This window comes from Abramis brama (assembly GCF_963993115.1).
Source record: "Abramis brama genome assembly, chromosome: 8".
Lineage (NCBI taxonomy): Eukaryota > Metazoa > Chordata > Actinopteri > Cypriniformes > Leuciscidae > Abramis > Abramis brama.
The window spans coordinates 9929922-9957212 of NC_139970.1; the positions used below are offsets into that span (position 1 = coordinate 9929922).

A 27291-nucleotide genomic window follows, 5' to 3' on the forward strand; every position below is an offset into this window, starting at 1 on the left:
TGAATACGCAGGCCACAAGAAGTAATTAGGTGGGGTTTTTTTTTTTTTTGGTCACTTTTACTCAGGACATGCTAGCTGGCAACAAATGATTACATTCATTAAGCTAAGCTAAGCTAGCGCCGACCCTGTCAAACTAAAACAATGAATGCACTGAGACAAAAATGCATTTGCCCACCTTTCTAAATGTAGGAAAGAAGGTGAATAAGCCCTATTTCAAAAAATGGTGGAGTGTTCCTTTAAGCTGCTGATTTCCTGTAACAGCTTGTTCAGGAAACACCATGTTCCTTCCCAAATATAATCTAGTCCTGCCCAAACAATTGACAATAGTCTATTTCTTCGATGTCATGTGATTTACTAGAAAGAGAAACTGGATTTTTGTTATCTCAGTAATCTATGGGGCACTCTGATTGGTTGGCTTGTATCTTACACAACATGAATACAGTTATATAAAGCAATATGTAGTGAACCATATTGCAAAAGAAACCAAGACACATCATATAATATATACTACCCAGCAGAAAACTTCAATTTGCTGTTTGGAATCCAGATTCCATCAGGTTTGACTTTAACATTTATATAAATTCATTTACCAGACATTTTTATCAATACTCAACTAACCAGTTTTGGTTCTATGACATTCTGGGAATGTTAGTTTTGGTTGTCAGAACATTTTCAGAATAGAGCTTAAGAGATAGTTATACAGGTATGTTAACATTTTATGAATATTTTGTTAATGTGGTTATGTCATTATTTAATTTGATTGGTAACAACCATATAGTGTCTTATTATTTTATTTTAATTTATTGATCAAATTTAAGAATTTAAAATGAAAGATGAAGCATAGCCTATATTTAAAACGATTAGGGGAAAATGCTCTTTATAAAGGTTAAAATAACATAAATATGACTGATGAGTAGGCTTGGGTATCGAGTATCGAGTATCGATTGGAACCGGGACTAGCTTTGTGATTTTCCCGGAATCGTTCAAAAGTTTAAATTTCGATTCCTAGTTTCGATTCACAGTCTGCTGACCGGAAGAAGAAACTGCTGTCTAAGTTACCAATTTGATCATTTCTAGCCCTATTCTGAACTGAAGTAACTACCTAATCGATTTCAAACTGCCAAATGTTAACTCGCTGAACACTGACAGCTGTAGCCTACTTCCCCACATTAGTTAAACGTTGTAAACTGTAACGTACACACGGCATGGTAAATGCGTGTATTACTAGCACAGGTGTAAGCGTATATGGATTGTTATGCTAAACTGCGAACCGATACATTTTATGAGATGCTGTGTGATTTGCCTTATTAACTCACAGTGTCTCATAAAATTTATTCAGAGCAAACAACCCTGGCGTTAAACCTTAAAAACGTACTTATATGTTTTCTTATTCTTCGGTATCTTGCAAGTTGCAACCATATTCTCTCATCCTCTGCTCGTCCGTTTGAAAACTGCGCGCGATGACGGCGAACGTTAAAAAAAAATTAATGAAAACACATTTACACATGAGTGTAAACAACCTTATTTAGCCTATTTTACCTGATAGCCCATTTTAGCTGTGAAAATAGCAATTGATGGAGAAGGTCAGACTATTTCCTTCAGAAAGACCGTTGGTTAGCTAGCTCATTTAAAATATCCTAAAAAGTTTTGTTTAAAATAGATTTGATATTTATATTGTAGTTGAAAACAGCCCTGTGAGAAATTCATAGTAAAGTTCATAAAAAGTAAAAAGTTCATAGAATTAAAATTGATCTAAACTTTTTTGACCCTGCCGTTAAAAGAATTGGAATCGAGAATCGTTAGGAACCGGAATCGAAACAAGGAATTGGAATCGGAATTGGAATCGTTCAAATTCAAATGATACCCAACCCTACTGATGAGAATATTGCTTCAGAATAAATTATATTTGCAACACAAAATAAAAACAAATAAAAAAATTCTGGACAAGCAAATGTTTTACTTGGACAAGTGAATGACCGATTTACTTGTTTGAAGGATGAACACATGAAAAGGCTTGATGTCGAGCCCTGAGTTATATTTTATATAGGCTAGTATTATGGTTATGTGGCGAGCCTGAGTATAGTTTTACACATCAGCCCAGTCTATTCTGTAAAGTTAGTGATACACTGAGTCAGGTTTTTTTTACACAGTAATCTGACAATAAATGTGGCACACCCAGTTTTTCTTATGCACACTCTCCAAACTCTTTTCTGGCTATGCTAGTGTTCTCAACTGTTCACTTATGACATAAAGGAGAGAATACTTGCAGAGACGAGCATTTAGATGGGTATTTTGACATAATTGTGTTTTTGTGTCCGTTCAAGGTAACACGAAAGAGGAATCAATTCAGTGTTCGAGCGCTGACTGAAACATGCCTCTCTCTCTCTCTCTCTCTGTGCGCGTATGGCGGCAAATCAATGTCAATAATCACCGAGCACACAACTGATGCTAGCGCGCGCAGTGAATGACTTCCGCGAGAGGATAACAGATCTACACGCGAAGATATGGCAAGCCAAGAGGCTCAGAAATACGCCATAGATTAATCGCGTTTAAAGCCAAACGCCGTCAAATATGGCGTTTTAAACTGTATTGGACGCCATAAAATACGCTGTTGTAATTACAAACGCCGTAAAAGACGCGCGAAATACGTCAATGATGCCGTATTTGACGGCGTTTTAGTGTGCATGGAAAGCGCTGCTTTTTACGCCGTTCATCTCGCCATATGACGCCGTAAAAAACGCCGTTTTGGTTGCACAGAGCGCGCGCTATTTTACGGCTTTTTGCTTATAGTATAATGAGACACGCCCACTGATTTCCACAGCCAGTAAGTTTGAACTGTTCTCTCCCAATCAATGATGAACTGAATCAGACCAGACGAATTCAGCACAGATCATTTGTGGTAATCCAATTCTTATGCTCATATATGAGGAGTTATTAAACAAGGAAAAGAATCCAGGTCCTATTGGCTTAACTCGGCACATTTCCATCTGAAGTGCTGAATAACACAAAATATTGATATAACCCATAGAATGCCCTATGAATTTGTGTGTTTTAAATAGGCCTATTTGAAAAAAAAAATAAGACGAATTTTTGCTATTTGTAAAAAATGTGGCAGGTTTGTTGGTAGGTCTATAAGCTTCTCCTTCCAGAATTAAATAGTGTTCCGATTTTTGTAGGCTAAATAAATTTGTGTTTTATTCATATTACACTGATTATATATTAATTAAATAACATTATTACATTTCGTTATATCCAAGATATTTTTGTAAAATGAAGATTCAAATATTTTGCCCTTTCGATCGTCCAGTTCATAGTGAAATAAACGACTTGGGGAAAAAAGTCAACCGTTTGTGGGTATAGAAGTTCAGTGAGTACAAAGACGTTTTTAAAATACGAATTTTGAAATAATTTCCGTCATTTTAAAAGATAAAACATAAGGTGCATCTTCCATTCATTAACCGACAAGATTATGTTAAATTAAAATTAAATTAAATTAGAATGAACAAGTGACTGTGACCCATTAAAAATACCAAAAACATTTTTTTCCAGGGGTTTAGTTTTAGCCTGCATGTAAAATAGCAGCAACAGAATAGGGGGATTAATCATCGTATTCACCTGTTGTTACGAACTGCTCCGAGACTCGAAGGTAAAGATCCAAACGCAGCTTTATTTAGGGGTAATCCAAAGAACAAGCAATAGGTCATACACTGGAAGGCAGTCCAAACAAACAAACAAAACAAACAAACAAAACAGGCAGGGACCAGAGGCAAGAGAGTAATCCAGGGACCAGAGGCAAGAGAGTAATCCAGGGAACAGGGCAAGATATCCAAAAACCAAGAGACACAAAACCAGGGAAAAACGCTCAGAAGTGCAGTGCAACAACATACAAAACTTCGCAGTGAGTGATGGGGTGAACCAGGCTTATATGGGGTGAACTAAACAAGAAGATGAGATACAGGTGAATGTGATAATGAGTGCTGATGAGTCCAGGCAGAGAATGATGGGAGATGTAGTCTGTGAGTGAACATGAGAGTCAGGTGTGGAGTGCCCTCTGGTGGCTCTCAAGGGCACTCCAGCTGGTTATCGTTACATAGCCCCTCCCCAAAGAGCGGCTTCCAGACGCTCCAAAACTGTCCAGGTGGGAGGTGGCCCGGAGGCGGATCCGGGGGCGGGATGGAGGGCCAGGTCCGTGGAGCGGAAGAGGACCTTGAGACTGCGGTAATACGGGAGGCCAGGACGGAGCAGGCAGTGCAGGCGACCAGGGCGGAGCAGGCGGCCAGGGCAGAGCAGGCTGTGCAGGCGGCCAGGGCGGAGCAGGCTGTGCAGGCGACCAGGGCGGAGCAGGCTGTGCAGGCGACCAGGGAGGAGACGACCCTTCAGGCGGCCAGGGAGGCGACCATGGCACAGGAACAGACACCGGCTCAGGAACAGACACCGGCTCAGGGACAGGAACAGGAATAGACACCGGCTCAGGAACAGGAACAGACACCGGCTCAGGAACAGACACCGGCTCAGGAACAGATACCGGCTCAGGAACAGACACCGGCTCAGGAACAGACACCGGCTCAGCGGCGGCCATCTTTTCCGAAGACACTGGCTCGGCGGAAGCCATCTTTTCCGAAGACACTGGCTCGGCGGAAACCATCTTGTCCTGAGACACTGGCTCGGCGGTGGCCATCTTGTCCGAAGACACAGGCGTGGTTTCAGCCATCTTGTCCGAAGACACAGGCGTGGAGTCGGCCATCTTGTCCGAAGACACAGGCGTGGAGTCGGCCATCTTGTCCGAAGACACAGGCGTGGAGTCGGCCATCTTGTCCGAAGACACAGGCGCAGAAAGAGGAAGAGGAACAGATTCAGGCTCAGTATCAGGATCAGATTCAGGCTCAGGAACAGATTCAGTCTCGGCGGGACGAGACTCTTGACGGGCGGACGTGACGTGAAGCTCAGTCTCTGGATCGGCTGACGTGACGTGAAGCTCAGTCTCTGGATCGGCAGAAGTGACGTGAAGCTCAGTCTCTGGATCGGCAGAAGTGACGTGAAGCTCAGTCTCTGGATCGGCAGAAGTGTCGTGAAGCTCAGTCTCTGGATCGGCAGAAGTGTCGTGAAGCTCAGTCTCTGGATCGGCAGAAGTGACGTGAACAGTCTCTGGATCGGCAGAAGTGACGTGAACAGTCTCTGGCTCAGGATCAGCGCGCTCTGAGCTTGACGGGACCAGCGGCGAGGGCTTTGAGCTGGGTAGGACCAGCGGCGAAGAGGACTCTGAGCTGGTTAGGACCAGCGATGAAGAGGGCTTTGAGCTGGAAAGGACCAGCGATGAAGAGGGCTCTGAACTGGACGGAACCAGCGGCGAAGAGGGCTCTGAGCTGGGCAGGACCAGCGGCGAAGAGGGCTCTGAGCTGGGCAGGACCAGCGGCGAAGAGGGCTCTGAGCTGGACGGAACCAGCGATGAAGAGGGCTCTGTGCTGGGCAGGACCAGCGGCGAAGAGGGCTCTGTGCTGGACGGAACCAGCGATGAAGAGGGCTCTGTGCTGGACGGGACCAGCGGTGAAGAAGGCTCTGTGCTGGACGGGACCAGCGGTGAAGAGGGCTCTGTGCTGGACGGGACCAGCGGTGAAGACTCTAGCTTGGCGGGCATGTCGCTTGCTGTCTCAGGCGCGGCGGGCATGATGCTCTCAGTCTCAGGGGCGGCGGGCATGACGCATACTGCCTTGGCTTCGGCAGATCTGACGTGAAGTGCGGGCTCGGCTGGACTGGCGTGAAGTGCAGGCTCGGCAGGGCTGACGAGGAGAAGATCAGGCTGAGGGGATACTGCAGGCTCACGGAGCTCCTCCTCTACCCCGCCCACAGTAAACGATGATCCGCTTAACAAAAGGGCCAGATCAATATAGTGCTCCAAAGTCTCGTGAGGATCATGCAAGGGCATGAATGAACTGAGCGGTTCAGATAGCCCTCCCCGAAAAAAGATCTTAAGGCATTCTGTGTTCATTGAGGTGAGATTTGCCAGTTCAATAAACTCCTCGACATACCTCTCAATCGGCCGATTCCCCTGACGGAGACGCAGGATTTGTACTGCTGTATCTGATGGCATCGCTGCTGGATCTAGGTATGGCGAAGTTTTCTGTTACGAACTGCTCCGAGACTCGAAGGTAAAGATCCAAACGCAGCTTTATTTAGGGGTAATCCAAAGAACAAGCAATAGGTCATACACTGGAAGGCAGTCCAAACAAACAAACAAAACAAACAAACAAAACAGGCAGGGACCAGAGGCAAGAGAGTAATCCAGGGACCAGAGGCAAGAGAGTAATCCAGGGAACAGGGCAAGATATCCAAAAACCAAGAGACACAAAACCAGGGAAAAACGCTCAGAAGTGCAGTGCAACAACATACAAAACTTCGCAGTGAGTGATGGGGTGAACCAGGCTTATATGGGGTGAACTAAACAAGAAGATGAGATACAGGTGAATGTGATAATGAGTGCTGATGAGTCCAGGCAGAGAATGATGGGAGATGTAGTCTGTGAGTGAACATGAGAGTCAGGTGTGGAGTGCCCTCTGGTGGCTCTCAAGGGCACTCCAGCTGGTTATCGTTACACCTGTAGTGCTTCTGTGAACGGAGAAAAAAACAGGATAACATCCATAACTCTATACTCTATAATTCTGATACAATGTTTCTCAACTGGTTTTGTGACCGTGCTTAATTTGTAATGGGAGGTCCCAGAGCACAGAGGGGGGGTGGATCCGGCGACTCAAAACGGGGGTTGGAGGTAACGGAAAAAAAAAATAAATAAATAATTATACACTGCCTAAGTAGCTTCTCTGCAGGGGCGGCGCCAGAGAATTTTTAACGCATGTGCTGAGGGGGTGCTAGATCATTGACGGGGAGCTGCGCAAAACTTGGCCACTAAATATTTAATATTCAATTATTTTAATGATCACAATTAAAGTTTTATTAAATTGAACATGCGCAACATTCAGCATTCAGCACAATCAAATATTCTAAAAGATGTAGGCTATTATTAATAATAATGTTATATCAACATAATATCTCGTTATTTCGACATAATATGTGTGCGTGCAACAAGCAAGATGTGCATTTGTAAATCCGGTGAAGCGTGCATTGAATTTTATCAATAAACTAGTGTTTTCTGACTGTCTGCTGCAAAGATGAAGTTGACGATCGCCATCTCCGTAGTGAACGCGCCTAGAGAAATGCACATAATGGATTACATAATCAGAGAGTAGCATTTTTTTAATTTTTTTTTTTAAATTTTGAATTATTTCGTTTAAAGATATTTCAAGCTTTGTGTATTGATGTATTTCTCATGTCTGTGTGAGGCATACACTGAGTTTCGTTAAGTTAGGATGAGATGCGCTCCAGTTAACGTGCAATGCAAGTGATCGCGTGGGCGCCTCCGATTATATTGTCCATTATATTTGCTTCTTATTCATTAAATCCAGACAACTGGTTGATGAAAAATTGATTAAAAGTAAGATACAATTTATACAAAACGAAATTCACTTTAAAGAAAGGCTTTCTACAAAACAAAACTTAATGAAGTGGTCAAAATCATGTCTGAACCACTCCATGTCTCATGTTGCGCATCCTATCTTATTCCTGCTGTTCACTTTTCATAAATCAACATAAATGGAAAAAAATAACATTATAATATTTTAACAAATATGAAACTAAATGCGCTAATGGCTACAACAGTATAGTAGGCCTACAGACTCTCTATTTGTACAAATTGCTGCACATTAATTTAATTCTGAATTTTGCACACACAAGTTGAAAGGCATTTGTTCCAATCAAGTTCACGGATAATTGTGCGTGCATTTATTAATCATTATGATACTAAAATCATAACAAAGTGGGCTATGCTATGTACAAAAAAAATCAGATGAGCCCAGAACGCAATTACACGTTAAGTATTTTCCCCCCATAGAAAACCATTATAAGAACGCTTAATGTGGCTTAATGCAGATTAGAATGTCCCCTTATTATGTTGAAATAACGAGATATTATGTCGATATTACTGCTGTGTCCACCATGGTCTCCACATTCTTGATCAGCGGAAACGATTTTTGCTTGTTTGGGATCTGACTGGATAGCGTATTTGAAAAAGTTAAGCAAACTTTGCTGTCTTTTCGACATTTTTCCCCTGAGTAAAACGATGTGTCATGTGTCACCCATTCTCCGGCGTGTTCCTCTGGCTCAAATTAAGCCCTGTGTGACACCCTTTTAAAATGTGAAAATCATATTAATTTTGCTTTATTGATTTGAATGTTCTTTAATGTTTTCTTTAATTTCAGTTTATTATTTAGCTTGGATTATTTTAATACATAAAATTAATAATTCCTTGGGAGCATACGAATTGGATTACCACAAATGATCCGTGCTGAATTCGTCTGGTCTGACTCAGTTCATCATTGATTGGGAGAGAACAGTTTAAACTTACTGGCTGTGGAAATCAGTGGGCGTGTCTCATTATACTATAAGCAAAACGCCGTAAAATAACGCGCGCTCTATGGCAAGCCAAGAGGCTCAGAAATACGCCATAGATTAATCGCGTTTAAAGTCAAACGCCGTCAAATACGGCGTTTTAAACCATATTAATACGCCGTTGTAATTACAAACGCCGTAAAAGACGCACGAAATACGTCAATGACGCCGTATTTGATGGCATTTTAGTGTGCATGGAAAGCGCCGCGTTTTACGCCGTTCATCTCGCCATATGACGCCGTAAAAAACGCCGTTTTGGTTGCACAGAGCGCTATGGCAAGCCAAGAGGCTCAGAAATACGCCATAGGCTAATCGCGTTTAAAGCCAAACGCCGTCAAATACGGCGTTTTAAACCGTATTGGACGCCGTAAAATACGCCGTTGTAATTACAAACGCCGTAAAAGACGCGCGAAATACGTCAATGACGCCGTATTTGACGGCGTTTTAGTGTGCATGGAAAGCGCCGCTTTTTACGCCGTTCATCTCGCCATATGACGCCGTAAAAAACGCCGTTTTGGTTGCACAGAGCGCGTGCTATTTTACGGCGTTTTGCTTATAGTATAATGAGACACCCCCGCTGATTTCCACAGCCAGTAAGTTTGAACTGTTCTCTCCCAATCAATGATGAACTGAGTCAGACCAGACGAATTCAGCACGGATCATTTGTGGTAATCCGATCGTATGCTCCCAATGAATTATTAATTTTATGTATTAAAATAATCCAAGTTAAATAATGAACTGAAATTAAAGAAAATATTAAAGAACATTCAAATCAATAAAGCAAAATTAATAGGATTTTCACATTTTAAAAGGGTGTCACACAGGGCTTAATTTGAGCCGGAACATGTGAACATGGGTGACACATGACTTGCACGCTTGTTGTGCTAGTTGAGATTGCTGCTAGCCTCAATCGTTTCACTCAGGAGAAAAATGTCAAAAAGACAGCAAAGTTTGCTTAACTTTTTCAAATACGCTGGCCAGTCAGATCCCAAACAATCAAAAATCGTTTCCGCTGATCAAGAATGTGGAGACCATGGTGGACACAGCAGTAGTATCGACATAATATCTCGTTATTTCGACATAATAAGGGGACATTCTAATCTGCAATGAGCCACATTAAGCGTTCTTATAATGGTTTTCTATGGGGGGAAATACTTAACGTGTAATTGCGTTCTGGGCTCATCTGATTTTTTTTGTACATAGCATAGCCCACTTTGTTATGATTTTAGTATCATAATGATTAATAAATGCACGCACAATTTTATCCGTGAACTTGATTTGAACAAATGCCTTTCAACTTGTGTGTGCAAAATTCAGGATTAAATGAATGTGCAGCAATTTGTACAAATAGAGAGTCTGTAGGCCTACTATACTGTTGTAGCCATTAAATAAGCGCATTTAGTTTCATATTTGTTAAAATATTATGTTATTTTTTTCCATTTATGTTGATTTATGAAAAGTGAACAGCACGAGTAACCCAGCTAACAATTTAACGTTCTGGGAACGTTCTGGGAACGTTAGTTTTTGGTTCCCAGAACGTTCCCTATTGGTTAGCCAGGAAAGTTTTCTTTACGTTAATAGAACGTTCCCTATAGGTTAGGGGAACGTTCCCGGAACGTTCCCGAAAGGTTCCCAGAACGTTCCCGAAAGGTTCCCGCAACGTTCCCGGAAGGTTAGGGGAACGTTCCCGGAACGTTGCCGAAAGGTTCCCAGAACGTTCCCGGAACGTTCTCCTAACGTCTACACATCCTGATATGCCTGTACACAAATTGTAGGTCTACAAACAACATATTCTACATTGTTTATTGTTCAAACACTTAAGAATCCTATGAATATATTATTACAATAAATTGAATTTACAGAAACTATCACTAATAAGTAAATCAATCAGTTTGTATTAAATAAATAAATCAGCACACAATCCATGTTTTTGTTTATTCATTGTTTAATTATCAACCTAAAATAAGTCATTAAAAACAGCGTTAGCAAAATGTATTCAGGAACAGTAATTTACATTTAATATTTCAAACATGAAAATATTTCAAATAAAACTGCACAAACATTTTAATTAAAACGATCTTTTTGCAAACTGTAGCCTATAACTTTGGCTAAAAAGTTGAAAAAGTATTCATTTATATACAATATACATGAATGTGCCAATCTTCACTCCGCTCAAAACATTTAAACTCCCAACACCATCTGCAAATTTAACAAGAAAATAAAAAGACAACGCGTTACATGGACACACAATCCCATGCCAAAATTCAAGCCCTGTAATGGCATTAATATTCATCTGGAGCAAATGAAAAGAGTGAGGTGGGATTGTGGATCACAATTGGGATCACAAGCTGTAGGAGATATGAGCACGAGCGCTGCTGGTATCATGTATTTATTCAGATATTTCAGCATCAATGTGTATAGAAAAATTTATATATTTCAAAACACTACATTGCATTTATTTATATTGCACTATTTATTATTTCAGACTACAAATCAAAAAAGGAATGTTTTATATAGGGGTAAGGATACCCATATTAAGCCTCTCTCTCTGAAGTCAAATAAAAAACAGAGAAAATAATATTTAAGTCTAGTGAACTCTGACCTGCGAATTCGCTCTACCTTTTATGTATAAGTCTCACCTCCAATGAAGAATTTGAAAACCTGTAACTGCTGTGTTGTTTATGAGAAAGAAAGTGAAAAAAAGTTTGAAACTGCTATCAATTTTTTTTTTTTAATCTCTGTGACTTTACACCTACAAATTCCACTGTCACAGGTGCTCAGTTTTGCTATAATGAAACCCTCACAGAACATGGTAATAATCAGCCATCCATGCAAAAGCAAAGGTCGGTGTAGTTTACAGGTGCATCTGTCCAGGCCAACATCTGATGCCTTGATGCCTTCCGCTGGGATCCCAGAAAACCTGAAATAAAAAAATAGTACAGTTCAAAATCTATCATACATACATCTCATCTGGTATCACAAATTATCATTCCAGGTTCACTTTAAGATATGCTCAATATTAGTGCTGCACAATATTGAAAAATTTAGAGTTTATTTAGAGATATCAGCCGTATGGTTTAGTGCATGCGCTAACGGCTCCAGGTTTGTATCTGGTAAATTACCCCACTAATAATGCCCAGAATGGTACCAAACTACTACAGTAGTACAAATAGGTTCTGTACTCATTAAACGAGGCATTGGAAAGTTTGTAAGTACATCAGGAGTTTATTTAAATAACACTTGCCTGACGGCGAATGCTACTGCTGATGTTGACGTCACTTTATGAGTACAGAACCTATTTGTACTACTCATTTTCCCCGACATAGAGCAGACCGGCACACAACAAAAACTGCTGTTCGGATGTTCCCTTTTCTGATATTTTAGCATTCGTGACATTTTAATTAAAACAGAAGTAAGAATTTTAGTGTAATAAGCAAAAATTAACAGTAAACTCAGAGATCACCTACCGCTGCAGATGTGTACGGAAGTGAAAAGCGGAAATGCTTAGACCTCTTTCCGGTTCGACCGCTGGGCGCTCCGCATAACCCCTATTGGGGGGATTTTGTAGAGGAGTGAACCTGCATAGAAAATTACAATAGATAACAAGCATAGATAAATACAATAGAAGAAAAACACAGTTGAAATAAGCAGTGCATTATGTTTTTCAGTTAAATCTAACTTATCAGGTACAGAAATTGATTTATCAAAATGTAAAATAAGTCTTCAGTGTAAAAATAAAATAACTATAAAATTAATGTATCTTTGCTAAAGCTACAAGTCATTCTCTCTTTTGATGTTTGATCACCATTGGCGACACAAGCAGCTGCGGGTACGTTAGGCTGCTGTCCCTTTAAGACGAATGCGCAGAACTAATATAAATGACACGCATCCGTTTTCTTTCTGTTTAAAACACAAGACAAGAGGAAACTCGCCATTTTGACTTCATTTTGCGTGCACGTGTCTGTTTAAGCTAAAAAAAAAAAGTGAAAGAGAACTGAATTCGGCTAAACTCACCTTCTTCATCTACTGACTGTGGATGGCATCAAGGTCTTGTCCTGAAGAATACAGGGCCAAACAATAGGGATTTTATCTCATCTGGTAACAAGAGCAAAGCCATAACTTTAAGAACTCTAATGATATATTTACCCCCTGATATTGCATTGGGGATATCAATTCAAACATTTTTAAAGGCTAAGAGTATGAGCCACAGCTGCCCAAGATATCTAGGGGTTGCAAATTAGTCATGGCTATAAACCTGTATGCATGGCATCTACTTTGTATTTTTTATAAAGCAATGTTCTATGCATTTGTCCCTGTCAAATAAACATTAAATAAATAAATCTGTGAAAAATAACTGCCTAAAGTTGTCGACCCCCTGAACCGCATTTAAAAGTACAAAGAATTTCAGTATTGATCAATAAAAAAAAATAAAAAAATACATAAATACCTTTGAGTTGGACAGTATGTTGTCAGTCTCATTGGCCAACATAATTCAAAACAGACCTAAAGAAATAAAATAAAATATAGTAATCATCAGGATATCATGTTATCATAATAGTTAAATGAATTATTATAACTATGACCATTATAATATTGTATTAGTCGCCTATTATTTAGCTGATTATTTAGCTTACAGGCTTCTCAAGGACAATCTCACTGAAAAAACTTGGGGTTAATGATTTTAAAATGTGAGACTTATTTCAAAAGCATAAATCTTACAGACCCCAAACCTTTGGACAGCAGTGCACTGCATGTTTGAGGTGGTTTTGCTTACTAGTCATATGGTTCATAGAGATTTTCTTGGACAGGGAGTGCAGCAGGCCATCACAGCATGATGATCTAGGAACATAACATGCTGTTTGTCACAGAGCCAAAAATATTACATGTGATAGGTTTATTACAAGGAACCAAGCTAGAACAGAGGTGAAATGCAGAAAAGATAAATATATACAAATCTTAAGATAATATATTGTGAAATAAATGCATATGGAATTATCATCATGATTAAACAATAACTCACCCCTTGTTGTAGAGTTTTATTTTTTCTCTCGCTATTCTGAAATCACATTTTAGCAATATTGGTAAGTAACGTCACTGATTAAGTTAACAATACAGTGCATTCTTTTTGGTTAGCCTAAATAAATTAGCTTACTTCCCATTGACAAATTACCAGCAAAACTATCAAAAACTGTTATCTACACTAAATATGTGTTTAAAAACCCAAACTTTCATAAATAAGACCTCAACTTAACGTAACTTAGGCCTAACGTTGTCTTTTGAAACCGGTTAGCTAGCGTAGATGCTAACGGACTTTTTCAAAGACATAAAACCATTTCTTTAAAATAAATATTTAACAGAAGCGTGTCAATTACACGTAAGAAATGTGTCAGGGGCGTTTGTGTGTATTATTTGTGAGATTTTGTTGTCTAAACTTACCTGAAAGCAGTGAAACCAACAGCGAGAGACGGGAGTTTTGTTGTTTGTCAGTTGTCGATGACGTTTCCATCTGCTCTCGAGCAGCGCACGTGCTCCAGTGTTTGATCACGCGCATGCGCATTAAAACACTTCAAAGTCATGCAGCATTTAAATAAACATATAGAATTAAAATATAACATAATTTAAAATATCATTAATAAAAAGTTATTGCGAATAGATCTGAACGTTGTTGGTTATCTTATAACCTTAGGGGACCGTACTGACGACGTTGTCAGTTGGTAATCTGCCTGTTAATAGTAGGCTAAGTGATATTAAAATAATAACCTGCAGAGAACGTTCCCAGAACGTTCTCTTTAGGTTATACAAATAAAACCTAAAACCTGCAAGGAAACGTTCTGGGAAGGTTCTCTTTAGGTTATAAAAATTAAACCTAAAAATAACCTGCAGGGAACGTTCTGGGAAGGTTCTCTTTAGGTTATTAAATAACAACCTGCAGGGAACGTTCCCAGAACGTTCTCTTTAGGTTATAAATTTAAACCTAAAAATAACCTACAGGGAACGTTCTGGGAACGTTCCCTTAAAGTTATAAAAATAGATCCTAAAAATAACCTACAGGGAATGTTCCCAGAACGTTCTCTTTAGGTTATAAATTTAAACCTAAAAATAACCTACAGGGAACGTTCTGGGAACGTTCCCTTAAAGTTATAAAAATATATCCAAAAAATAACCTACAGGGAATGTTCCCAGAACGTTCTCTTTAGGTTATAAATTTAAACCTAAAAATAACCTACAGGGAACGTTCTGGGAACGTTCCCTTAATGTTATAAACAAAGATCCTAAAAATAACCTACAGGGAACGTTCCCAGAACGTTCTTGTTTGGTTCCCAAAAAAATAACCAAATGGGAACCAAACGGGAACGTTAGGGGAACGTTCTGTGTTTGCTGGGAAGATAGGATGTGCAGTATGAGACATGGAGTGGTTCAGACATGATTTTGACCACTTCATTAAGTTTTGTTTTGTAGAAAGCCTTTCTTTAAAGTGAATTTCGTTTTGTATAAATTGTATCTTAATTTTAATGAATAAGAAGCAAATCTAACGGACAATATAATCATGGAGGCGCCCACGCGATCACTTGCACGTTAACTGGAGCGCATCTCATCCTAACTTAACGAAATGCCTCACACAGACATGAGAAATACATCAAATACACAAATCTTGAAATGTCTTTAAACGAAATAATTCAAAAAAGAAAAAGAAAAGAAAAGAAAAAGGCTACTATCTGATTATGTTATCTATTATGTCATTTCTCTATAGGCGCGTTCACTACGAATATGGCGATCGTCAACTTCATCTTTAAAACAGACAGTCAGAAAACATAGTTTATTAATAAAAATCTTTTTAAGCACTGTCACAAAACCAGTTGAGAAACATTGTATCAGAATTATGGATAGAGTATACAGTTATGAATGTTATCCTGTTTTTTCTCCGTTCACAGAAGCACAGGTGAATACGATGATAAATCCCCCTATTCTGTTGCTGCTATTTTACATGCAGGCTAAAACTAAAAAATGTTTTTGGTATTTTTAATGGGTCACAGTCACTTGTTCATTCTAATTTAATTTTAATTTAACATAATCTTGTCGGTTAATGAATGGAAGATCGCGTCGGTTGAAGGTGGCAGGAAAAAAAAAACCGAAATGAATCCAGTTTGTTGATAAAAAAAAAACATTTCTCATTTCCGTTTAGTTGAAGTTTTTTAACTAATAGTTATATTTTCCTTTATTTCAGGTTTATTTCGATTAGCATTTAAATGTTTTTAAAAGTTTTAGTTTTACTTAACTAACTGTCTGGGCAAAACATCGACAGAACTGTCAATTTTCCAACTCTTTCAAGCCACGAATTTTGACAAATATTCACGAATTATTTAATGCCTGTCTGGGACACAATATTAGGTCAATCACACTCATCCAGGCCAATTAACCTACAGCTATTGTTGCAAGCATAATTTACATTTCTTTTAAGAATAATGACTCAAATGTGGGAAATAAATAACTAGGCTATGTTATTGTTATTTATTTATTTATTTATTGTCATTTGCTCCCCTTGCACCTTATGTTTTATCTTTTAAAATGACGGAAATTATTTCAAAATTCGAATTTTAAAAACGGCTTTACTCACTGAACCTCTATACCCACAAACGGTTGACTTTTTTCCCCAAGTCGTTTATTTCACTATGAACTGGACGATCGAAAGGGCAAACTAGTTGAATCTTCATTTTACAAAAATATATTGGATATAACGAAATGTAATAATGTTATGTAATGAATATATAATCAATGTAATATTAATAAAACACGAATTTAATTAGCCTACAAAAATCGGAACACTATTATTTCTGGAAGGAGAAGCTTATAGACCAACCAACAAACCTGCCACATTTTTTAGAAATAGCAAAAAATACATTCGTCTTATTTTTTTCAAATAGGCCTATTAAAACACAAATTCATAGGGCATTCTATTGGTTATATCAATATTTAGTGTTATTCAACACTTTTCCTTGTTTAATAACTCCTCATATGAGCATAAGAATTGGATTAAATGATCCGTGCTGAATTCGTCTGGTCTGACTCAGTTCATCATTGATTGGGAGAGAACAGTTCAAACTTACTGGCTGTGGAAATCAGCGGGCGTGTCTCATTATACTATAAGCAAAACGCCGTAAAATAGCACGCGCTCTGTGCAACCAAAACGGCGTTTTTTACGGCGTCATATGGCGAGATGAACGGCGTAAAAAGCGGCGCTTTCCATGCACACTAAAACGCCGTCAAATACGGCGTCATTGACGTATTTCGCGCGTCTTTTGCGGCGTTTGTAATTACAACGGCGTATTTTACGGCGTCCAATACGGTTTAAAACGCCGTATTTGACGGCGTTTGGCTTTAAACGCGATTAGCCTATGGCGTATTTCTGAGCCTCTTGGCTTGCCATACTCGCGGAAGTCATTCACCGCGCGCGCTAGCATCAGTTGTGTGCTCGGTGATTATTGACATTGATTTGCCGCTATAGCGCGCTTCGGGTGTGTGCGGGTGTGCGCACAGATAATGTGCAAGTCCCGATTTTAACCTCTTAACCAGTCAACCCTTAAGCTGCTGATTTCCTGTAACAGCTTGTTAAGGAAACACCCTGTACCTTTCCAAATATAATCTAGTCCTGCCCAAACAATCAACTATAGTCTATTTCTTCGATGTCATGTGATTTACTAGAAAGAGAAACTGGATTTTTGTTATCTCAGTAATCTATGGGGCACTCTGATTGGTTGGCTTGTATCTTACACAACATGAATACAGTTATATAAAGCAATATATAGTGAACCATATTGCAAAAGAAACCAAGACAAATCATACAATATATACTACCCAGCAGAAAACTTCAATTTGCTGTTTGGAATCCAGATTCCATCAGGTTTGACTTTAACATTTATATAAATTCATTTACCAGACATTTTTATTAAAACTCAACTAACCAGTTTTTGTTCTATGACATTCTGGGAATGTTAGTTTTGGTTATCAGAACATTTTAAGAATAGAGCTTAGAGATAGTTATATGTTAACATTTTATGAATATTTTGTTAATGTGGTTATCATTAAAAAGTTGTTAGTTAATTATGAAATAATCCTTTACAAAACATAACTACTAGACATACATAATTGATATGCTAACAATTTACAAATGTATTATTTCTTTAGAACTGCTTTATAGATAAAAATAACTAATGTAATAATTAATGATCTTTACAATGGCACTGAATCAACACTGATCTGACTTCAGCTAAACAACAGCCGAAATGCATCATTTTCCTGATATCACTGTAAAGCTGATTTGAAACAGTCTGTATAAAGAACTATATTTAAGGTGACTTGACTTAAGTTATTGTTATATAATTAATCACTTATAAATAAGTTAAAATATGTATGTTGTATCATTTCAATAATGGTTTATCATGAACAAGCCATTAGTAAATGGTCAGTATATAATTACTGATATATAGTGAAGTCGTAAGCTGGTCTGTGTTCAAAAGCAACATGCTAAAGCAGTATTTTTAAGAAGCGTATATATATATATATATATATATATATATATATATATATATATATATATATATTAGGGCTGTCAAAGTTAGCGCGTTAATAACGCGTTAACGCAAAGTACAATTAACGGCACTAATTTTTTTAACGCACGATTAAGGCAGCGCGTATTTTCTGTTTGACCCGTGGCCCAACCCCTAGTCGGAGAAATGGAGATACACAGTGTTGCCAACTTAGCGACATTGCAGACCCCTTTAGCGATTTTTTTCCCTTCAACAAAGCGCCCAAACCTTATTTAGTTTCTGAGAATCTACCGGTACCGACGGTACTGCTCTCTCAGCACGCGCGCGCGCACCTCTCTCTCTCTCTCTCTCTCTCTCTCTCTGCGTCTCGCGCGGAGGAGCAGTGCTTTAATTCAGTTAAAGCTGCATTATGCAGCTTTGCCGACTTCTTCGCTGTTTTCTCGCTTTTTGCTCACGGGTTTCTCTATAGAGCTCCCCCTACAGCTTCGGAATTTATATATTTGACAACACTGTCGTTAAAGGAGAAGTTCACTTTCAAAAAAACTTTTGCTGATAATTTACTCACCCCCATGTCATCCAAGATGTCCATGTCTTTCTTTCTTCAGTCGCAAAGAAATTAAGGTTTTTGATGAAAACATTCCAGGATTTCCCCCCATGTAATGGATTCTATTGGGACCCAAACGGTAGAAGGTCCAAATGACAGTTTAAGTGCAGCTTCAAAGGGCTTTAAACGATACCAGATGATGAATAAGGGTCTTATCTAGCGAAACGATCGGTCATTTCCAAAATAAATAAAAAAGTTTAAGTTTTATAAGCACAAACGCTTGCCTTGCTCTGTTCTGTGATGCGCGTTGAAGACGTCACGTAATACGCAATTACGTTGAAAAGGTCACGCTTGACGTGTTTACAAATGTGCGGAAGGAGGACCATATACACATTTTCAAATGTATTTGTGTCAGTTTATCGTTTAAAATGCCCATTTCGTGTGCGTATCCTGGGTGTTTTAATATTAAAAAGCCAAAAAGAACATTTTCTTCAGGACAGAAATTTTTCAAGCGTGACCTTTTCAACGTAATTGCGTATTACGTGACGTCACGAACGCGCATCACAGAACAGAGCAAGGCGAACATTTGTGCTTATAAAACTTAAACTTTTTTATTTATTTTGGAAATGACCGATCGTTTCGCTAGATAAGACCCTTATTCATCATCTGGTATCGTTTAAAGCCCTTTGAAGCTGCACTTAAACTGTCATTTGGACCTTCTACCGTTTGGGTCCCAATAGAATCCATTACATGGGGGGAAATCCTGGAATGTTTTCATCAAAAACCTTAATTTCTTTGCGACTGAAGAAAGAAAGACATGGACATCTTGGATGACATGGGGGTGAGTAAATTATCAGCAAAAGTTTTTTTGAAAGTGAACTTCTCCTTTAAAACTCGTTGACTGGTTTTCAAAGAACCCGGCGAACGCACGGAGCCATGTCCACTGAGGTATGTATAATGAAGGCTAGCATATAAATGTTTAGATAGTATATGTGTGCAGTGCCGTAAAGCAGTTTGTTACATCGCAAGACCTGATTTCACGCGATACTTCCTGATGCTGCGGCCGTCGGCCCGCCGGCCCAAAGTTACAAGGGTGGTTTTTCGTCTCACAGGCGCTCGAGGGGTGCGAGAAGACCACCATTCAACCCTAAAACAGTCATATAACCATTCCAATGACTCCGAAGCTGTTCGGTTAAGATAAAAAAGTTACTTAGTTCACCTTTAAAGCACAGATATTATTTTGCTTCTCTAATTTTACAAGTATAGCCGAAATCAGAGCACAGATATTGTCTTTATCTTATGTGAATTTGATTTCACCAGACGACGGCTCGATTATCAGAATTTTTGTGCAGATTAACTTAACATCTTGGAAGGGAGAGCTGGTTATGTCTTAAAGGTTCTCTAAGTGATCCCGGGGGCCTATACAATGAAGCCGGTTTAGGTGGCTAGCCAGCTATGTTTCAGCTTAGTTTCCGTCAACCCTGGGTTTTAGGTACTATGAAAGTAGCTTGGCTTTAATCGGTGTTCGTTGCCATGGTATCTTACGCTGCACGGCTAACCTGCTCCGGGGCAGGTTATGTTCTGGATTCAAGATCTCAGACTGAAGTTTGACCAATCAGCTGAGAGCAAAGAAACATATAGGTGACGTAACTTATTCCAAGTGTCTGTTGCAATGACTTCACCTTTTCTTCCAAATCCTGTGACATCTCAGCGCAAATTGTTAGACGAGCACTTCGTAGAGAAAGAGTTTTTAGCCAGACAAAATCCCCTTGCCTTAACTGATAGTTACTTGTATGAAAGATACAGATTTTCCGCGGAAGGAATTTCTTATCTTTGCGAACTTCTTGAGCCGCACATAAAGAATTTAACACGTCGAATTTATGCACTTACTGTACCGCAAATGGTATTGCGTTGCGTTTTTTTTTTTTTTTGCAAGTGGTACATTCTTGCACGGTGGGTGACGCACAGAAGCTAGGGGAAAACATATGTTTGTCGAACCATTCGCAAGGTGGTCCTCGCTCTGCAGGAGTACATGAAAAGTTTCATTAATAGTGTTCCCCGGACATTTATCGACCATGTCCATAAAAGAGGGCTTTTATAAAAGTGCCAGTAAGATATATTGATAGGGTGACATCACATGAACACTTTTTTTTTTTTTTTTTTAAGCAAATTTCACAAATGTACTATACAATATAATACATGTTAAGAATTATTTTGAATCTTTTTTATTATTCTTCTGTTAATCTTATGATAGGATTCCCAAGTCATTGCAACATGTATGCAGTCAATTGCTCCAATCTCCACTGCTCTAGGGAACATGAGGCAGATTATGTTAATAGGAAGTCCTATCACAGCCATAATGTTCAGGTAGAGATGATGTGAATATGTGAGATGATTATTTTCTGTGAGATGAATCTTTAAATTAATAGTAACTTTAACAGATATAACAATGATCTACTAAACATTTCATCTGCAGACGACTTGTGGTCATGAACATATGATCAAGTTTGGATGCCAAATGGCCTGGCTCCAGTGCTTGTCTCACAAATTTTCCATGAGTCTGTGTTGTGTCAGCACTTTGAGGAAAGCAAGTTAAATTTGGTACAGTACAAAACACTGTTAATTTGAACTGAGCTAGAAAAACCTACACAATAACCCCCTATCATGACCCTCAGACAGGGCCACAGCACTGCTTCAATGTGGCCCTCAGTAAAACCAGAGTGAAGATAGAGATGACCTTTGGCCTCCTAAAGGCACATTTCAACTGTGTTCGGCGCTTAAGAGTCACCAGAGCGGGCATCACAGATAGTGGCTGCATGTGCCATTCTGCACAATATAGCCACCAGTAGAAAGGAGCGAGAAACACCACAAAACCAGATTCTCCCTGATGAAACTGACCCGATCACACTTGACCACCCAGCTGGTGTAGATGCAATCACCATACAATATTTCACTTAATAAAAGCACATTGAAACTGCAGATAGGTCTCAAACTGTTTTATTGGTTTTGTGGGATGGGAGGGAGAAAGAGAGCAAGAGAAAGTTGCATTAATAAATATTCATACTAAAGTGTTACTTGGTTAAATAAGTTATACTATATATACTATATAACTATATACATACTGAGATCAGTTTTATCCAGCTGTTTGATTTTGTTTGGAGCCTCCTCAGCTCACAGTCCAGCTCCTTTAGTGTGCAGTCTAGTTCAAGTCTCTTTTAGTGTGCAGTCTAGTTCAAGTCTCCTTTAGTGTGCAGTCTAGTTCAAGTCTCCTTAAGTGTGCAGTCTAGTTCAAGTCTCCTTAAGTGTGCAGTCTAGTTCAAGACTCCTTTAGTGTGCAGTCTAGTTCGAGTCTCCTTTTGTACAGGGCCCTGACTGAGTTTTCTGGAGGCTCATCAAAATCACAAAAAGTTCCTTGACTTCCTACAAACACAGGACTGACTGTAATTTATGTCAAGGGTTTTAAATCCTTTCACATTTCTTCTGAAGCCCATTGAGAGAGGCCTCAGTTTCTGGGGCAGGTTGTGAAAAATCCTACAATAATAGAGATGTGTAAGGGCCAGTCCCTTTTTTATGCCACACATTCAAATGTTTGCCATAATAAAAAGCCCAGTGCATTCACATCAGCAACTGTCTGAGAACACACAGACAGAGTGTCTTCATTTCCTCCACAGTAATAAATAAAAATAGGCCAATGTAAAGCATAACTGTTGTAAAGCAGGTAGGGCTGGGCGATATGGCAAAAAAAAAAATCTAGGTTTTTTCATAAAGTTTGACCGATTCACGATTTCGATTTCGATTTTTTTTATTGTGTAACTAGTCAACTTAAAACATTATAACAACATGACTTAAGTAACATTCTCTTTGTAAGTAACTTGAAAAACCATTTGGTTAAGGAACATTGTATTTTTAATGGCCATGCCATACTTGGTCAACAAGGTGTAAATAAATGTAAAACAAATTCACGAGTTAAATATCTTTGCAGAAGATTTGAATGAAATATGAAAGTAAATATTGTGCAATTTGAATGAAACATTAAATACTTCTGAATATATAGTAAGAAAATAACCATTTTAACCAATGTAAACATTACATCAGTCAACTCAAAAAGTTATGCAAATTTTCAACAGTAAAAAAAAAACAAAACAACACTTTGTAGACCATCGTGCAAACATAAAGCATATTAAACTGCGCTGCACAAGTGCGCATTTAAAAGTTCACGGCACAAAGCGAAGAAATGTCGAGCGCACAAATCCTAGTGTCTATCTGTCCAACAGTTTATTGATCATTTGTTTCTTCACAGTTTTAAATTCCAGTTATTGTGCGTTTGATGCCGATTTAGTCCTTGTGATGTGTGATCTAACAGGCACACGGTAGCGCGAGTCGTTTAAAAACAGCAACAAACTCCAACAAAATAAAGTCATTTTAGGCAAATCCACAGCCCTTTCTCTACAGATCAAGCATTAATGTTAATATCATATTGGAGAGAGTTTTACCGTGCATGTATGCTGCTGTAACCGTTAGAGGCGCGCGCGCTGTTTGAATACCGAATGGAGAATGACAGCCGCAGAGGAGGGAAAACGAGTTTCCGTAAACTTTAATGATGTAAATAGACTTCTGTTGCGCGGGGACGGCGATTGTGGTTCCGTCCCGGGTTAACATGGTGACGGGTGTGATTATTCTGCCATTGGTGCAATTACAATATCTATTTTTTTTATTAAAAAATCGCGATACCTCGATTTAATAAAAAAATAAATCGTCTTAAAACGTAAATTCGAATTAATCGAAAAAATCGAAAAAATCGCCCAGCCCTAAAAGCAGGTTATGTTTGGTGTTCTGTCTGCTGATACTGACCTCTGTGTGGGAGACTGTGTGTGTGTGTGCTGGCTTCAACAGGGATATTTAAAACTTAAAAAAGTAGTAATGTATTGCACACGTACCCAGTGTTACTTGCTTAGAGGAGCCAGCACCAGGGTCAGACTGTACAGCACCTGTAATCCCATCCATAATCGTCCGTCCCTTATTGCCTACTCAGAGCTAACTCCTCCGCCACAGTGTATTCTGGTTTTCTGAATTTAACTCTTTATTTCTGTTTGCTGCAAACAAGTGTTTGTGATAAAATGTTCACAAAAGTAATAAAAGGTTGTGGTAAATACTCACCACTTTGAATTATATTTTTATATTTTGTCTTTATCTGCTGCCAAGAACATTTAGAGTTGGGGTTGCATCTAAAAATCTAAAAATCAATAAATATTAATCTTTCTTAGTACATACATGCACATTTTTTATATATTATAAAAATAGGCTATAGGGTATATTACACATAGGCTACACATACATATATACATAATTTTACATAAATATAGAACGTATTTGTTTAACTTACGCATTAACAATCAGCAATCTTTCTCCAACAGTCTTCTCTTGCTTTGGCCGCAGAGACCGTATTGTTTCGAGCTTGAAATACATATTTAAATTCATCGTAATTATGAATGATTATCTCTTGCTCCTCCGCGGAAAAATATATCGCTCTCGCTCTACCCGCGATTGGTTGTTCAGTGTCGACGTCACTCTTTTATGTGCACGCGCGCGTGGAGTAATCATAGCTTGAGGATCAAAGCCTGAGTTGACAGAGAAAGTTGATGAGCTGCATCATGGTACCAATAAAGCCTGATTGCATCGGTTTGGTTTTGTCAACTCAAAACTAATCCTGTAACCCAGAGTTTGTTCAGCTACCTTCATGGTACAGGCCCCGGGAGACGTTACTTCTTGTTGACATTCGAATTGTTGTCAAACAAAAAGGAGGCTGGCTAGACCCTCCCTCCTCCTCATCCCGTCTCCTCCCTCCTCCCTTCCCTTCCCTTCCCTTCCCTTCCCTTCCCTTCCCTTCCCTTCCCTTCCGGCATAAAGGAAAGTCAAAATAGTCACTACAAACAAAGTTAAGTTTTACTGACACTTCATTCAATGTAATGTCGCCAAGTTAGATAAATGCTTTTACAGGCTATATTGCAGAACAGAATACAGAAAAAGAGAAACATTATCTTAAAATCGTTTCGCCACCTGAGGTTATAACTATATGTTAGCTCCCATACAAGGACGCAATGATAGCAAGATAACATTAGCTTCGCGTTTCCCAGTGAGCATAAACAACGGCGGCGTCGTAAACAAATTTAGTCAAAGTTGTCAATAGCCTATATATGAACATTAAAATTCATTACAAACCGTGGGTGAAAACAATCGTTAACTTACACAAATTGTCGCCCTACTGTGAATTTGCTTGATCATTTACAATAGAGATTGATCGCTGCTAGAAACATACATGTTGTATTCACCAAAGTTAACGCTGACTGCATAGATCTAGCTAATTACATCCTTGTGTTGGTTTGGCGAACATGAACATCAGTTTAGAAAGAAAAGTGGATTTACCTGTTCTGCAAAAACAGAGCAACTGAATGTCGGATAGTAATCCCTGCTGCCGGCGGAGTTCTCGCCACCTCACCACAAAGGTTTTTCCGATGTAAATTCGGGACTTCGCGCGTTCCTTATCCTTGTCCCTCTTCTTTGCAATTTGTTCTGTTCATTGGAACGTCGTCTCTTTGGTCGTGTGTCGGCCATAATTCAAACTTCCCTCTTCATGCTTCTCTGTTCTCTCTCCTCCACACCCCTTCATGTGCACGCGCACTAACCCCGCAAACGCGCAAACCCCACCCTCCAACACTTCTTGTCGGTTATTGGCTGGAACACTGTTTTGTTATGTTTCGTGGTGCGGGTTTTCACAGTTTGTTTTTGTTGCCGTTTGTGGAGCCTGTGGTGTCTAGAGAGACCGCGTTTTTTTACAGTGTGTTCAGGGGACAGGCAGCTAGCGGATAGTGAGGAGATATTTGCTGTATGTGACAAAAAAATTTTTGGCCTAAAAAACGCGTCGCATCACTTAGAGCACCTTTAATGGGTCGCGTTTCAGTCACCATTTCAAATTCATTCAGTTGTTTGACAACAGAAACTGTAAAATATACCAATGAAAACAGTTTTATTGAGAATTTAGCTTCATCAAAATGGGCACAGAGAGAGACAAACCACAATGTAATAATAAATAATAAATGTACATTTAGCATTTTCAGAAGAGCTGCCCTCATGCAAAAATCTAAACATGTTTATGTTAGTAAATTGCTCAGTGCAAAGAAAGAGAAGTAATGGGAACCTGGTATTTCTTTGTTCTTTCTACATGTGTCTAATAGACATGAACAAGTTCTTTGAAAAACATCTATGACCTTTGAAACATGTCTCGTCCTTATGCTCTATATTGACTATGGTTTCAATAATAAACATACATTTGCATAAAGCATCTATATTTATCCATGCCCACGTTGATTAGAGTATTACAAACTTGAAAATTATTAATTTAAGGTACATTTAGAACAAATAAAAAATGTGCGATTAAATGTGATTTATCGCGAGTTAACTCATGACAATCATGCGATTAAAAATTTAATCGATTGACAGCCCTAATATATATATATATATATATATATTTTTTTTTTTAAGTAAATGAACATTTATCGTACTTATGCCATTTTTGAGCTTGAGCTTTACTGACACTTGAGTGTTTGTAGACGTTTAAGAGGCTGTAATCCTGATTCATTGCAATTGAGGTGTTCAGTTTTATTTTGATTTTACAAATAAGCAAGTGATTGCTCTCCTACAAATCAACTGTTTCTTGTTTTCACTGGCATGTTGATGACTGCATCTTTCAGCATATGTTCAGTATGTGTAAAATACTTAAGTACTGTTAAAATCAGATACTCTAAGACTTAATCAATTTGCATTGAAATTGTTGACTAAAATACAATAATAAAAATTTAAATAAGTTAATTAATATATTAATCAGATGTATATACTGTAACACTATTTATTTTAAAGGAGGTGTAATGGCTGCAGAAGGAGCTGTGAACGTGATAAGGAACTGAGTACCAATGTGATTTTGAGAAGACCCGAATCATCATATCCTGATAATTTAATATCAAGCAACATGTGTAAGACCAGTAATTTAAATATGGATAATATCCAAATTTGCCTGTACATAACAGAATCTGTACATAAAAGAGCATATTCTAAGATGTTTTTTTTTTTCTATTTCTATGATGGTATAATTTCGTTTTGTTTTGTTTTGATTGTTGCAGGGGCAGGAGCAGCATCAACAGATGAAGTGCCAGGAAAAGAAAAGGTAAGTCCACAGTCATCACTACCAGCAAAAATATGAAAATGAATGATGTTTTATAAACAAAGTTCGGGAGGAGCACGTTCAGATAATCAATCCAATCTACTTGTCATCAAACAATTATGTCTTCCCTAATCAGCATGACAAGAAGTATATATATATCCACTCTGTCAACTCACCTAACATTTCTTGACAGTTTTCCAGCATCCCTCCACCACCCCGACTCCTCACTCTTGGCTCTTTCTTTACAGCCAGGAATACGGGGGGAGTACTCTGGGTTTGGGCCGAATACCGAGCCCGGAGCCCTCTCCTCGGACAGCACGCCAAATACGCTTTTTATTCCATCTGACTTATTTGTAAGTGTGAACTCGTGAAACACTATTAAAAAGAACATAAGTTTGTGTGCATCCAATGATACATGCCATACTCTGCAGTATACTGTGAGACATGTGACATTGCGGCATGTTGGGGTACGTTTACATGACAACGAT

General features: G+C 38.7%; 1 protein-coding gene and 1 long non-coding RNA gene across 4 annotated transcripts in view; one reads left to right on the forward strand and one right to left on the reverse strand.

The window, feature by feature from the left end:
- Positions 1–473: 473 nt before the first annotated feature.
- LOC311088687 (interferon-induced very large GTPase 1-like) overlaps positions 474–27291 on the forward strand; it is a 68347-nt gene continuing 41529 nt past the window's right edge. The window contains exons 1-3 of one of the 2 annotated variants that reach the window (XM_084122937.1): positions 474–557; positions 26503–26615; positions 26763–26806. In XM_084122937.1, the coding sequence (XP_083979063.1) occupies positions 26612–26615; positions 26763–26806 (48 nt within the window). In that variant the 5' untranslated portion in view covers positions 474–557; positions 26503–26611. Of the gene's footprint in view, positions 558–17347; positions 17399–26502; positions 26616–26762; positions 26807–27291 lie in introns of those variants that run through there. The other variant, XM_084122936.1, reaches the window with a different exon arrangement.
- On the reverse strand, positions 10356–14583 carry LOC311088191. Of its 2 annotated transcripts, none has more exons than XR_014607464.1 (6): positions 13520–14583; positions 13274–13338; positions 12947–13002; positions 12514–12594; positions 11967–12077; positions 10356–11419 (listed from the first exon to the last, which is right to left on the reverse strand). It is a non-coding gene; the product is annotated as an uncharacterized lncRNA (long non-coding RNA). The 2 variants fall into 2 exon arrangements; XR_014607465.1 differs by having other exon boundaries at positions 10358–11419; positions 12514–12554; positions 13520–14582.